We start from the raw sequence: 13,273 nt of genomic DNA, 5'->3' as shown, positions 1-13,273 counted from the left end.
TAAGAAAAGATGCTCAACTTACTGGGAGAGCGGGGGGGGGGGGGAAGCAGAAAATGGAGGAAACACTTAACAGACAAGCAACATTTTTGAAGGGAGAAAAAGTGAAATAGACTGAAGATGTTTCTCATTTCCACGGTTGCTTTTATTTTCATTGACTGAAAAAATAGTCTACTTAATAAATCTCTGTAGAAGCGGGATAATTTACCCAGGCAAAATGGAGGATATATCTAAAGCAACAAGCTTGATTGAGGTGGGAATCATCAGTTTCTCCAAGCGTGACGTCATCAAATTATGGTTCCAATGAAGTTGGGGGCAGGAAAATACAAGGAAAGTGAGCATTAGGGAGGGGGGAACAGTCTCTCGTCTCGTGGTCTGCTCATTGCACCCTATCAGCAGAGAACCTCCTCCTTGGGTTTCTGCCAATGGGTTGTTCGAGTGTGGCACGTGTTGCCCTGTCCCATGCGCGAGAGTTGGCCGTGCATGATTGGAAGGTTTAGAGATTCCTTCCATCGGGTGGCAGAATGAGTGGGTGCTGGGGCAGCCATCCACCTGAGGTGACTGATACTGACTGGCACTGCCCTGCACACAGGACCTGACCGCAATTGGAGTGACAAAACCTGGCCATAGAAAGAAGATTTCAACTGAGATTGGCAAACTGAGCATTCCGGAGTGGCTTCCTGACTACAAGCCAGTGAGTTGTCTCCCTCAACCCTCCCCCTCTCCTTCTCTCTATGTTGTTGCTGGTTGCTGGAACAATGTTTTATTTTGATACCTTCATTATTCACTAAATTCCTGACCAACTGAGGGGCTACCCTCACCCACACACTTTCCGAAGTCAGTCACAAATGTGATGAGCCTGTGTTGTCAGGTGGTCTTTTCCAGGGTAGATGTGTGGGGTGTGGGATGTTCAGTGTCTCGGAGTAAGCCCTAATATCAGGCTGCTGGGTTTCTCATCATTGTCTTTCACTGTGTCACAGTCCCATTTTCATTCCCAAACTCCTTTTAAACTCCTGTAAGGTAAAACATCATGAGATGGGAATGTGCAGGGCTGTAACAAGATGTAAATGCATCCTTGTACTTACAAGATAAGAGAGACATTGATGGATTGAGAGGCAGGAAGCTAGCAGGGAAAGGATAGCAACAGTTTTAGTCATTGGACAAGTAATGATATGATGATGTTCTAAGCACGTATCCAAGGGTATAAAAAATCACCATTTTGCTGATAACGGCAGAATGCATTCTCCGACTAACATGGTTGGTCGCAAGTGTTACAATCCGGTAATAAAGAACAAAGAACCCTGATTTCGACTCAGCCTGGTGTTTGTCTCACTCATTCATGAACAAAGCAGACCTAACACTCCTTGTTTATTAACTCATGGGGACCCAAGGTTGGTTCACAGAAAAAAAAATTCTTTAAAAATGTGAAATAAAATCGAGGGAGATAACACTTTGTCGCTTTCATTCCAGAGCCAATCAGGCTGGCTCAACAACAGGGCCCTGTATCGGGACTAAGTTGCCTATTCTCAGTGTCCAGGCTTGAAGCTGCACCAGGTTTCCCTCCCCCACCCCCCAACCAGCCCTGGACCACATGTTATCTGCTGAAAGTCAGAAATGGCCACCAAACTACTTTGTGACCGTATGTGCCAAAACACATCAGTGATGGGTGTTACCACAGGAATTCTGTTTCCAAAGCTGAACAGTTTAATTTGTCGATGACTGAAGATGTCCACTTTGCGACCAATTTCGTGTTGTGATAATCATAAGAAAAGTTTAGGACCTTTGGCCCATGTCAATATAAACCTGCACATGAAAGTCATCTCTCCATATACCGTACCCTCCATAATGTTTGGGACCACGACACTTTTTTCCTTTATTTGCCCCTATGCTCCACAGTTTTAAATTTGGTATCAAACCATTCACATGTAATGAAAATGCACTTTCCAGTCTTCATTCAAGGTTATTTGTGTACATTTTGGTTTGACCATGAAGAAATTGCAGCTCTTTTTTATACATAGTCCCCCCATTTCAGGGCACCATAAGGTTTGGGACATTTGGCTTCACAGGTTTGTTTAATTGCTTCATTGGTGCAGGTAGAAGAGGGCTGGACTTGCTTCTAAGCTTTTGATCACCATTGAAGTCTATAGTTGCCATTTTTCAACACGAGGACCAGAGTTGTGCCAATGAAAGTCAAAGAACCCGTTATGAGGCTGAAAAACAATAATAAAACAGAAAGACACATCGCCCAAACCTTTGGATTACCAAAATCAACAGTTTGGAACATCATTAAGAAGAAAGAGCATACTAGTGAGCTCAGTAATCGCAAAGCGTCTGGTATTCCAAGGAAGACCTTCACTACTGATGACAGAATAATTCTTACCATAATGAAGAAAAATCTCCAAACAGATCAGAAACACTCTTCAGGAGGCAGGTGTGGATGTCCCAATGTCTACTCTCCGTAGAAGACTTCATGAACAGAAATACAGAGGCTACACTTCAAGATGCAAATCACAGAAAGGACGGCCAGATTACAGTTTGCAAAGAAGTATTTCAGAGCCTTCAGAATCCTGGAAAAAAATCTTGAAGATAGATGATACCAAGATTAACCTGCATCAGAGTGATGGCAAGAGAAAAGTGTAAAGGAACTGCCCACAATCTAAAGAATACCACCTTTGCTATGGTTTGCATCTTGCAGTAGCCTCTGTGTTTCTGTTCATGAGCACCTGTGAACCCAAATGTCCCAAACATTATGGTGCCCTGAGATGCAGGACTATGTATAAAAAGTACTGTAATTTCTACATGGTCAAACTAAAATGTACACAAATAACCTTGAATAAAATCTGTAAGGTGCACTTTAATTACATGTGAATTGCTTGATTTCAAATTTAAAACTGTGGAGCACAGGGGCAAATAAAGGAAAAAAGTGTCTGTCCCACACATAATGGAGAACACTGTATATGTGTCTATCTGGAGACCTCTTCAATATTATTGTATTTGCTTACACCATTCCAGGCACCCACCTCTCGGTGCAAAAAAAAAGCCCTCACATCTTCCCAACTCCTCTAGCATGTGACATCTTTAACCCTCCTCTGATGGTGGTGGAGGCAGCTAGGATCATTTAAGACACGATTAGATAGGTGCTTGGAAATGAGAAAAATGGAGGGTTCTGCAGTAGGGAAATTCTAGGTTATTATGTCGGCTGAAGGGCCTGTACTGTGCCATAGGTGTCCATGTTATATTTCTAAGTTTGTCCAGCGTCCCTATAGCTTATACCCTCTAAACCAGGCAACATGCTGGGAAACCTCTTCTGTACCCTTGCCCAAGCTTCCACATCCTTCCTGTAATGGGGCAACCAGAATTCCCCACAGCCTTCTGCTGCAATGTGGCCTGTGTCCATGTGAGTTCATTTGGAAGGCTGTTCATAGAACATAGATCCTTACAGGCCCTTCAGCCCACAATGTTGTGCTGACCTATATTAATCTACTCAACAACTAAATCCTCCCTACCTTACACCCATAAGCATCTATGTTTCTTGCATCCATGTGCAATGTCCCCATTGCACTAGCCTCCACCACTACCCCTGGCAATGCATTCCTGACGCACCATGATGTCTCCACTGAACTTTCCTCTCCTCACCTTACACAGATTCCCTTTGTCATTTTCTAGTTCATGACTGAGATCATTGCTGGTACTCATTGCAATGAGCAACCAGCAAAATCAAGGTTCTGAAGGATTGCTGTATTGTGCCCCAGAACATTTAATGGAGAAGATCCCATCTTTGAACTAAGAGTGTAAGGAATTCACACCAAGCTCATCCTCTGCATCTCTGTCTTGCAGGTGGACTTGTTTGAGTGGCTGAATGCCATTGGTTTGCCTCAGTACCACAAGAAGCTGGTGGATAATGGCTACGACAGCATCAGCTTCATCAGTGAGATCACTTGGGAGGACCTGCAAGAAATTGGGATCACGCAGCTTGGTAAGAATGGTTTCCACCCTGCCGCAGTCAGAAGCGCCACACATGGGTTATTTATTCTTATTGATATTAATTCGAACAAGATTTAAAATGAACAATTAGGTGTTAATTATAATTCAAAGTAATTAAAAAAACTCCACTCACGGTTTGATCAATTGCGCGATGATGTCATGGCGGCACCTATGTTCAGTAACAGTCCCTTTGTTCTCAGGCTCGCTGAACTCCTGTATATTCAGACTAGGAGGTCCCTATATTGAAAATAAAACATGCATGCCCTGTACCAATCCCTGTGTTCTCAGCCACTCTGAGAACCTGTAAATTAGACTGGGAGCTCCCTCCAAATAAATAACCACACATGCCCAGTAAAATTTCCACACTAAAATTCTGTAAGTTCAGGTTCAGAAACCCATCCATTTTATGTTTTTTTTTAAAAACCCAGACATCTTGTTAATTTACTAATTTAACACATTGTAAAAATTAATGATCCCTCCTAAATAATATAATAAAAAGGAATAGTTAAAGAAAAAAAAGGAATAATCTTAAAGAATTCACACAAGACACTTTGATCCAATACATGCCTGTATATTATGCTTCTTTGATCTTGACTGACTTGCAACAAGAGAGAAAAAGGTTAATCCTTAGCTTCCCTTGTATACAAAAAAAGCCCTCATAACATTAAATTCTCAGTGGACATTAAACTAACCCTTCCACATTACCAATATACAAAATGAGGGGAAAAGGAAGAGAGATTCATAATTATGAAGTCCTAAAAAAAAATTACCTCTCACCAAACACCCCCTTTATCTTAAATGGTATCCATCAATACCTCTCCAATTCAGTGTAGTTCATGCTGTGTCGAAACGACATAACTTTGAGTCATTCTGAGTCCAATAGCACAGCTTCTCCTTCAGCTTAGGCTTGACGAGCTTCAGTCACAGATTTCAAAAACTTTCTCCTTTGATCTTTCAAGTCAATCTTCAATCGTACTGGATACACCAAAGGTAGTTTAAAATCCTGCTTATAAAGTTCCGCAATTACATTATAATATTTCTTCCTCATTTCACAACTTCTGGACAGTAATCCTCAGCAAGTCCCATGTTTCTTTCACCAAGCTTCGAAGAAAACCTTCAGTTTCTGTTGAAAATAAAACATCGGTCTCAGGCGATCTCCCGAGGGGATCTTAGGATGTGGGGCCTGATGTGCAAGGTCGATTACGGGGTTTGCACCCAAAAACTCTTTCCCAACCACCTTGGTGAAAAATTGTGTAGGTGACCCTTTCTCAGTTCCTTCTTTTAGCCCCAAGATACGAATGTTATTGTGTCTGCTTCTGCTCTCCAAGTTAATTACACGTGATGACAAGTTATTATTAGTCTTTGTTGTTTCTTCCAGTTTTTTCATCTTTTTGTTCATTATGCTCATCTCTTTTCCCACTGTAGATTCCAAATTTGCCCTGTGTTCTAATACTGGAATTTTGCCCAACCTTTTAAAAAGCCTGTCCTCAATTCCAACCAACATTTGTTCTAGATGTTTTAATTATTTATCCATAAGGTCTTTAGATCGCTCCACATTCATTTTGGCCACTTGACATGACTCAAGGTCAGACTGCAGTCCCATTTCTTCTTCAAGTTCTACAGTCTCCTTCGGAATCTTAGTAGCTGTCTTAGGTTTTGGTCTCGACGTTTTCTTGGTGGAGGTAATATTAAAAATATGTTAAAATATTAAAAAATATTAAAAATATGTTCAGCCAAAGTTTAAACAGCTAAACTTAAATAAAAGGTTGGATTTAAAAGTGGAAATAGTAAGAGTTAACAACTACTGCTCCTCACGCCACGTAGTCGCCGGGCGGAAGTATTTTTTGGTCTGTATGATGTTTGACAGCAAAGAACACTTTTGAATCTGTGCATGCGCAGTGAAGGGTATCCAATGCACGTGTGTGGAAACGATCAGCTTTGGGCTGTCGGAGGGGTTTTTATCCCTCCTTTTTTTAAATGTAACTGTGGAAACCCCTTCTCCATGTGCAGTTATTCTTCAATGATTTATTGGGATTATTCTTTCTTTGTTCTTTAAAGGGTTTTATTTTATTTACAACGTCATGTTCTTTACTGCGCATCTGCAGGTTTATACCAGCCTAATATTGGTGGTTAGAGTAAATGAAGTAATTTTATAACATTTGTTTGAATTTGTTTTATATTTAGATCTTGAATATTACAATAGTAGGGGATTATGAAAGTAGATATTTAAAATCCATGTTGGAAAAGATTGCAATTCATGTGTCCCTTTAATTTTTATATATTCAAAACATTGTTAATGTGGATATTATTTTTAATTTTGGATGAATTTGGAGCAAATCTGTGAAGAGTTTTGGATCATTATTTTTCAGAACAAGTCACAAATTCACTTGTTGACCTTTATTTTTGGGAGGATTGGAAGGGGGGAGAATTTGGTTCGTTTTTAGCAGGAATAGCAAGGTTACTAATAGTTGAATTCTGAATGCAGTTGGATTGGGGTGGTGGTCCTCGAATTGCCGGTGGGGGGGAGCGGAGTGTCCAATTACAATAAGTAATGATTTATTCAATAAAAATTACATCTTGGAATGTCAAAGGTATGAATGGACTTATTATGAGGCATAGAATGTGAAAGGAGATATAGGCTTTTTTCAGGAGATGCACATAAAAAGTTCTGAAAAAGATAGGTTATCGTTTAGAAGGAAAAGACAAGTTTTTCATTCTTGTTCGGTGGTCAAAATAATTCCATTCTAATTAATCAAATATCCCATTTGCATTACATAACAGTTTTTTAGATAAACAGGGTCGATTTATTATTTTCATAGGTAAATTATGTTTCTGCACCAAACACAGCATTTTTTGAGAATTTTGTTTTCAAATTTGAGAATTTAAACCTGATTTAAATCAGTATTCATTGATTTTAGAAGGTAATTTTAACTATTGTACATGCCAGATTAGATGGTTCCGCTGCTAGATCTACTGCTCTTTCTAAATTGGCAACTTTAATTCACTCTTTGCACTCAAATTTCAGTGTTTTAAATGTATGCCGATTTTTGAATCCTAAAAAAAGAGAATACTAATTTTTTCGAATGTACGCCGTTCTTATTCTAGAATTGATTATTTTTATTAGATAATCAACTGATTGCATCAACAAAAGCTTATTTCTGATCCTGCTCCTGTTGTACAATCCTTGATTTTTTTCTGATATCCTTGCCTTTAAAAGACAATGGAGATTTAACACTTTTCTACTTGCAGATAAAGAATTTTTACATTTTTTGGAACAACAATTACATTTTTTTTTAATACCAAGTCCTTCCCATCAATATCTAATTTGATTATTTGGGAGACTGAAAGCTTGTTTGAGGAGACAAATTATTTCTAAACCTAAATTACCTTGTTTTTATGCACATGTTGATCCATTGGGTGAAAATTGTAAAATCGTAGAGGCCTCAAAAATCCACATGTTTTGGGAATGTCCTAAAGTAGGAAAATTTCGGAGAAACATTTTTCAGTCTTTATCAATGATTTTTAAGACGAGATCGTTACCCTTTAATTGCCTTGTTTGGCTTTATTCGCATTCCAAACATATCGTTGTCTGCATCTCAACAGAACGTTTTGGCTTTTCGAATGCTGATAGCTAGACGAGGGGTTTTAATGAAGTCAAAAGATGAACTTGCACTGACTCATCGGCAATGGCTACAGGATGTAATAGCAGGATTAAGTCTGAACAAAATTAGAAAAAAATATCAGTTTGAAAAGATATGGATCCATTCAAAGAATATGCTCATGGTTGGCCGTTTTAGGCTGGTTGAACTACTGGCGATGCTCTGTCCAGTTCTGGAGGTGGCGATCCGATCCAGTTTCATAGCAGTTTTAGATCTGTTGGGCTACTGGCAATGCTCTGTTCAGTTCTGACGGGTGCAATCCGATCCAGTTTCATGGCAATTTTAGTCCTGTTGGGCTATTGGCTATGCTCTGTTCAGTTCTCGAGGTAGCGATCTGATCCAGTTTCGTGGCTGTTTTAAAACTGTCGAGCTGCTGGCAATGCTCTGTCGATTTCTGGAGGTGGCGATCCGATCCAGTTTTATTGCAGTTTTAGGCCTGTTGGGATACTGGCAATGCTCTGTCCAGTCTCTAGGTAGAGATCCGATCCAGTTTCATGGCTGTTTTTGACCTGTTGGGCTGCTGGCAATGCTCTGTCTAGTTCTGGAGGTGGCGATCCGATCCAGTTTCATAGCAGTTTTAGACCTGTTGGGCTACTGGCAATACTCTGTCCAGTTCTGGAGGTGGCAATCCGATCCAGTTTCATAGCAGTTTTAGACCTGTTGGGATGCTGGCGATGCTCTGTCTAGTTCTGGAGGTGGTGATCCGATCCAGTTTCATGGCAGTTTTAGATCTGTTGGGCTACTGGCAATGCTCTGTCCAGTTCTGACGGGTGCAATCCGATCCAGTTTCATAGCAGTTTTAGACCTGTTGGGCTACTGGCAATGCTCTGTCTTGTTCAGGAGGTGGTGATCTGATCCAGTTTCATGGCAGTTTTAGATCTGTTGGGCTACTGGCAATGCTCTGTCCAGTTCTGATGGGTGCAATCTGATCCAGTTTCATAGCAGTTTTAGACCTGTTGGGCTACTGGCAATGCTCTGTCTAGTTCAGGAGGTGGTGATCCAATCCAGTTTCATAGCGGTTTTAGACCTGTTGGGTTACTGGCAATGCTCTGTCCAGTTCCGGAGGTGGCGATCCGATCCAGTTTCATGGCAGTTTCAGAACTGTTGGGCTACTGGAAATGCTCTGTCCAGTTCTGGAGGTGGCGATCTGATCCAGTTTCATAGCAGTTTTAGACCTGTTGGGCTACTTGTAATGCTCTGTCTAGTTCAGGAGGTGGTGATCCGATCCAGTTTCATGGCAGTTTCAGAACTGTTGGGCTACTGGCAATACTCTGTCCAGTTCTGGAGGTGGCGATCCGATCCAGTTTCATAGCAGTTTTAGACCTGTTGGGCTACTGGCAATGCTCTGTCTAGTTCAGGAGGTGGTGATCCGATCCAGTTTCATGGCAGTTTTAGATCTGTTGGGCTACTGGCAATGCTCTGTCCAGTTCTGACGGGTGCAATCCGATCCAGTTTCATAGCAGTTTTAGACCTGTTGGGCTACTGGCAATGCTCTGTCTAGTTCAGGAGGTGGTGATCCGATCCAGTTTCATAGCGGTTTTAGACCTGTTGGGCTACTGGCAATGTTCTGTCCAGTTCCGGAGGTGGCGATCCGATCCAGTTTCATGGCAGTTTCAGAACTGTTGGGCTACTGGCAATGCTCTGTCCAGTTCTGGAGGTGGCGATCTGATCCAGTTTCATAGCAGTTTTAGACCTGTTGGGCTACTGGTAATGCTCTGTCCAGTTCTGAAGGGGACAATCCGATCCAGATTCATGGCAGTTTTAGACCTGTTAGGGTGCTGGCGATGCTCTGTCCAGTTCTGGAAGTGGCGATCCGATCCAGTTTCATGGTTCTCTCTATAACCATATAACCATATAACCACTTACAGCACAGAACAGGCCAGTTCGGCCCTACTAGTCCATGCCGTAGCAAATCCCCACCCTCCTAGTCCCACCGACCAGCACCCAGTCCATACCCCTCTAGTCCCCTCCTATCCATGTAACGATCCAGTCTTTCCTTAAATGTAACTAATGATCCCGCCTAGACCACGTCTGCCGGAAGCTCATTCCACATCCCCACCACCCTCTGCGTAAAGAAATTTCCCCTCATGTTCCCCTTATAATTTTCCCCCTTCAATCTTAAACCATGTCCTCTAGTTTGAATCTCCCCCTTTCTTAATTGAAAAAGCCTATCCACATTTACTCTGTCTGTCCCTTTTAAAATCTTAAACACCTCTATCAAGTCCCCTCTCAATCTTCTACGCTCCAGAGAAAAAAGCCCCAGTCTGCACAACCTTTCCTTGTAACTCAGACCCTGAAATCCTGTCAACATTCTTGTGAACCTTCTCTGCACTCTCTCTTCTGTTTTTTTTTAAATAAGTTACCTTGATTAGAGTGGGGGGTTGGATTAGTGTTAGTTAGTGGTTATTTGATTTTATAGCACTGTTAGATGCTCGGAGGCCTAACTCCTTTGCAAGGAAATGAGGGTTACCTGCCACCCTGTTCCTTCCACATGTTACAGAGTCCAGAGGACCCCAAAAACCAGTAGCAATAGATATGCCCAACACAGGGTTACTTAAACAAAAGTAGTTTTTAATTACATTTGAACAAGAAAACAGAATTAAACTTTAACTTATTACTTAACCTACTTATTTAACCTACCTAACCTACTTAATCCCCCCTCTAATACTAAGCGCAGGTGTGTATAATATATATTTAAGATTAGAAAAGTTCTTTGGATCACAGTCCAATCTCACTGATTGCAGGCAATTCTTGTACTGTGCACAGAAGTTAACATTAACAAAATTCACCAGTCTTTGGTGCTTAACAGGCAAATGGTTACCACTTAGGAGGGTTCTTGCTGGTTTTCAGAGAGAGATTCCTTTTGTTCTGGGACATCCACACCCGATTCCTGTTTAATCAGTCTTGTTGATGAAACTAGCCCCCTTCAGGGTTCTCTAGATGATCCTCATTCTTTCAGGTCGCCTTTCAGACAGCTAGTCCTTTGACCAGGCAGCCTTCCAACAGTTTGCTTGTTTTGTCATTCTGAAACTGATTTCTCTCTCCTCTCTCTCTCTCTCTCTTTTCATACCCTCCCTCTCTCAGCTTTTCTGTCCCTGCCTGCAAAAATCACAAGCTCTCCCAGGCAAGCTGTATGCTGATACTTTGTTGCTCTTTTGCAAAAAGCACTGCAGAAGTTCCGTGTTTTAAAATATGTGTGTGCAAGCTGCTCTTGCAATTCCTCCCAAGCCACATCAAAATACTCTGTCACACCCGCCACCCTCGGTCTACAGTGATGTGTATAAACTGAGTTCTCTTATAGTCTGAGAAAAAGAAAAGATGTGTCCTGGTGAGCTCAGCTTGAGTGACATTGTGTGTGTTTTGCAGGGCATCAGAAGAAGTTGATGATAGCAGTGAAGAAGCTTCTGGACGTGCTGAAGGCCTTAAATCAAGCGGAGGTGAATGCCAAAACAGCCACGCTCCGGCGCAAGACTCCCAGCGCTCTCGACATTGTCACCATTGAGCCCTGTCAGGGTGAGAATGGGGAGTGTCACTCCCCTCACACCCCCAAGATGCTGACGTTCCAGGATAGTGAGCTGAGCTATGAGCTGCAGTCTGCCATGTCCAACCCTTGTTACAACTGCCAGGAGAGCCTTGCAATGCAAGTGGGGGGCATGTCCCACAGCCAAGAGAGCATCGGTATCCGATCCCGAGGCTCTGGTCATTCCCAGGAGAACATTCTCAGTAGATCAAGGACTGACAACAAGTCCCAGGAGAGCCTGGGCAGCGGGGATGGGAGCAGTAGCAGTGGGAGCAGCGGGCCACCTACCATTCTTCCTCGCTCCAGAGATACCACTCCAACTCACCTTGTTGGCCAAAGTCAGGAGAACAGCAGGGCCTTGGGGAATGGCATTGGAGGCAGTCCAAATAAGGAGAGGAACGGGCCGGATGGGCGAGACCATTACCAGAGGCCTGCACTGCACATGAAGATGCTGCCCTCATCCCCTCCCCACACGCCAAGCAAGGGGTATGCCCTACCCTACCCACCACCTCCCATCAAAAATAAGCCTGCTCCCATCTCCTCCATGCTGGAGTGTCCCAGGCCCTCAGCTCCTGCCAGCCAGCAGTTATCTCCATCTCAGGGCTTCGACTACCTGCCCTCCCATTGTGGTGTCACCAATGGAGTTGGCGTGGAGGAAGGCTCACTCCCTCAGCCTATGGTGCCACTTCCAATTCTCCAACACCCGGCCCCAGGCACCCAGCCCAGCGTCAACGGCTTCAGGCCCAAGAAACGGTCCCAGAGCCTGAACCGTCAGGCCCTGTCTGACGGCGAGCAGGAGGAAGAAGAAGCCGCCACTGGGCCAGTTAGCTGCTATGCAACTCTTACACGGCGCCCAGGACGCAGCCAAACCTCAAAGGTCCAACGTCCAGCCGATGGACCTGTCAGTCGCAGCCAGTCGTTCGCCATGCGGGGCAAGAGGAAAGGACCACCTCCCCCTCCACCCAAGCGCCTGAGCTCGGTGACCAGCAGCCACGAGCGGGAGCTGGAGTCTGGCGCAGTGGCAGGAGAGTTGACCGCACCACAGGACAAGGTAGGCCGAGGCACTCGCAGTGTGAGGAGCATTGCTGCCCTCTTGGAGGTGTCTGGAGGCCGGGCCATACCCTGTGCCCCATCTGGTCCTTCTGTGCCAGAGAAGCAGGTCACCACAGCCAGGAAGGAGAGCCAGTGGAGCGCCGATAGCATCAGCCCTGGTCCGCCAGAAAGAGCAAAAGATCCGGTGAGCCAGCAACGGACTGTCAGCGAGCCGCCGGGCAGAGGAATGGCTGCAGGGGTAGACACCGAGGATGGGTCCAGAGCTGGGAAGAGCAATCTCGAGGCCACATCCTCCAGGAATAGCTCCAGCGAGTGCATCCCCTTCGCCGAGGAGGGAAACCTAACCATCAAGCAGAGGCCAAAGCCCAACACCTCCAGCCGAGCAGATACTGACGTGGAGTCAGATGTCAGTATGGGAAAGGCAGGCATTTGCACACAGCCAGGGAACAAGGAGCAAGGCATCATTCCCGGATGGCCAGAGGCCCCACACTTCAACCTGACCGAATCCGACACTGTCAAGCGGCGGCCCAAGACCAGAGAGAAGGGGGCGGCACTGCTTCCCGATGGGCCTAGCCATGTGGCCACTCAGGCCTTGAGCTCTGGGCTGCAGCTCAGGACTGAACTGGACAGCGACACCAGTGTAGAATTCAGGATCGCCGAGATTGAGCGCAGCATCCAGTCCTTGGAGAAGGGGACCAAGCAGACTCTGAGACCCCCGCTCTCTCCCAAACCAGCCATCCAGCACATCCCCAACAGGGCACACCTCAGCCACAGGCCTACCGCAGGTAACAGCTTGCTGTTTTCTACTAGTGCTTTAATCCCAGTTAGTAATGCAAGCCAGATCCATAGGGTGAAAGTTTTCACCTATCATTCCTTTAATTTTAAAAGTAACCTTTGTGGATAAAAACTATTATACAGGAAATATAATACAATTAGTCCGTCTTCCATGAGATTCATAGCGTCACAGGGCGGCATGGTTGGCGCAGTTAGCACGACACTGCGCCAGTGATTGGGACCAGGGTTCGAATCCCACGCTGTCTGTATGGAGTTTGTATGTTCT

General features: G+C 44.1%; 1 protein-coding gene across 8 annotated transcripts in view; it reads left to right on the top strand.

Annotated features, from left to right (window-relative positions):
- The window catches only part of LOC138759110 (caskin-2-like), a 314,437-nt gene that overhangs the window by 287,049 nt on the left and 14,115 nt on the right, over positions 1–13,273 (top strand). For all 8 annotated transcript variants that reach the window (XM_069929034.1, XM_069929039.1, XM_069929036.1 and 5 more), the window contains 3 exons: positions 590–691; positions 3,835–3,973; positions 11,007–12,998. In XM_069929034.1, the coding sequence (XP_069785135.1) occupies positions 590–691; positions 3,835–3,973; positions 11,007–12,998 (2,233 nt within the window). The remainder of the gene's footprint in view (positions 1–589; positions 692–3,834; positions 3,974–11,006; positions 12,999–13,273) is intronic.

Source organism: Narcine bancroftii, chromosome 3 (assembly GCF_036971445.1).
Source record: "Narcine bancroftii isolate sNarBan1 chromosome 3, sNarBan1.hap1, whole genome shotgun sequence".
NCBI lineage: Eukaryota > Metazoa > Chordata > Chondrichthyes > Torpediniformes > Narcinidae > Narcine > Narcine bancroftii.
The sequence above is the reverse complement of the archived record's forward strand: the minus strand, read 5'-3'. Positions and strand labels throughout refer to the sequence as shown.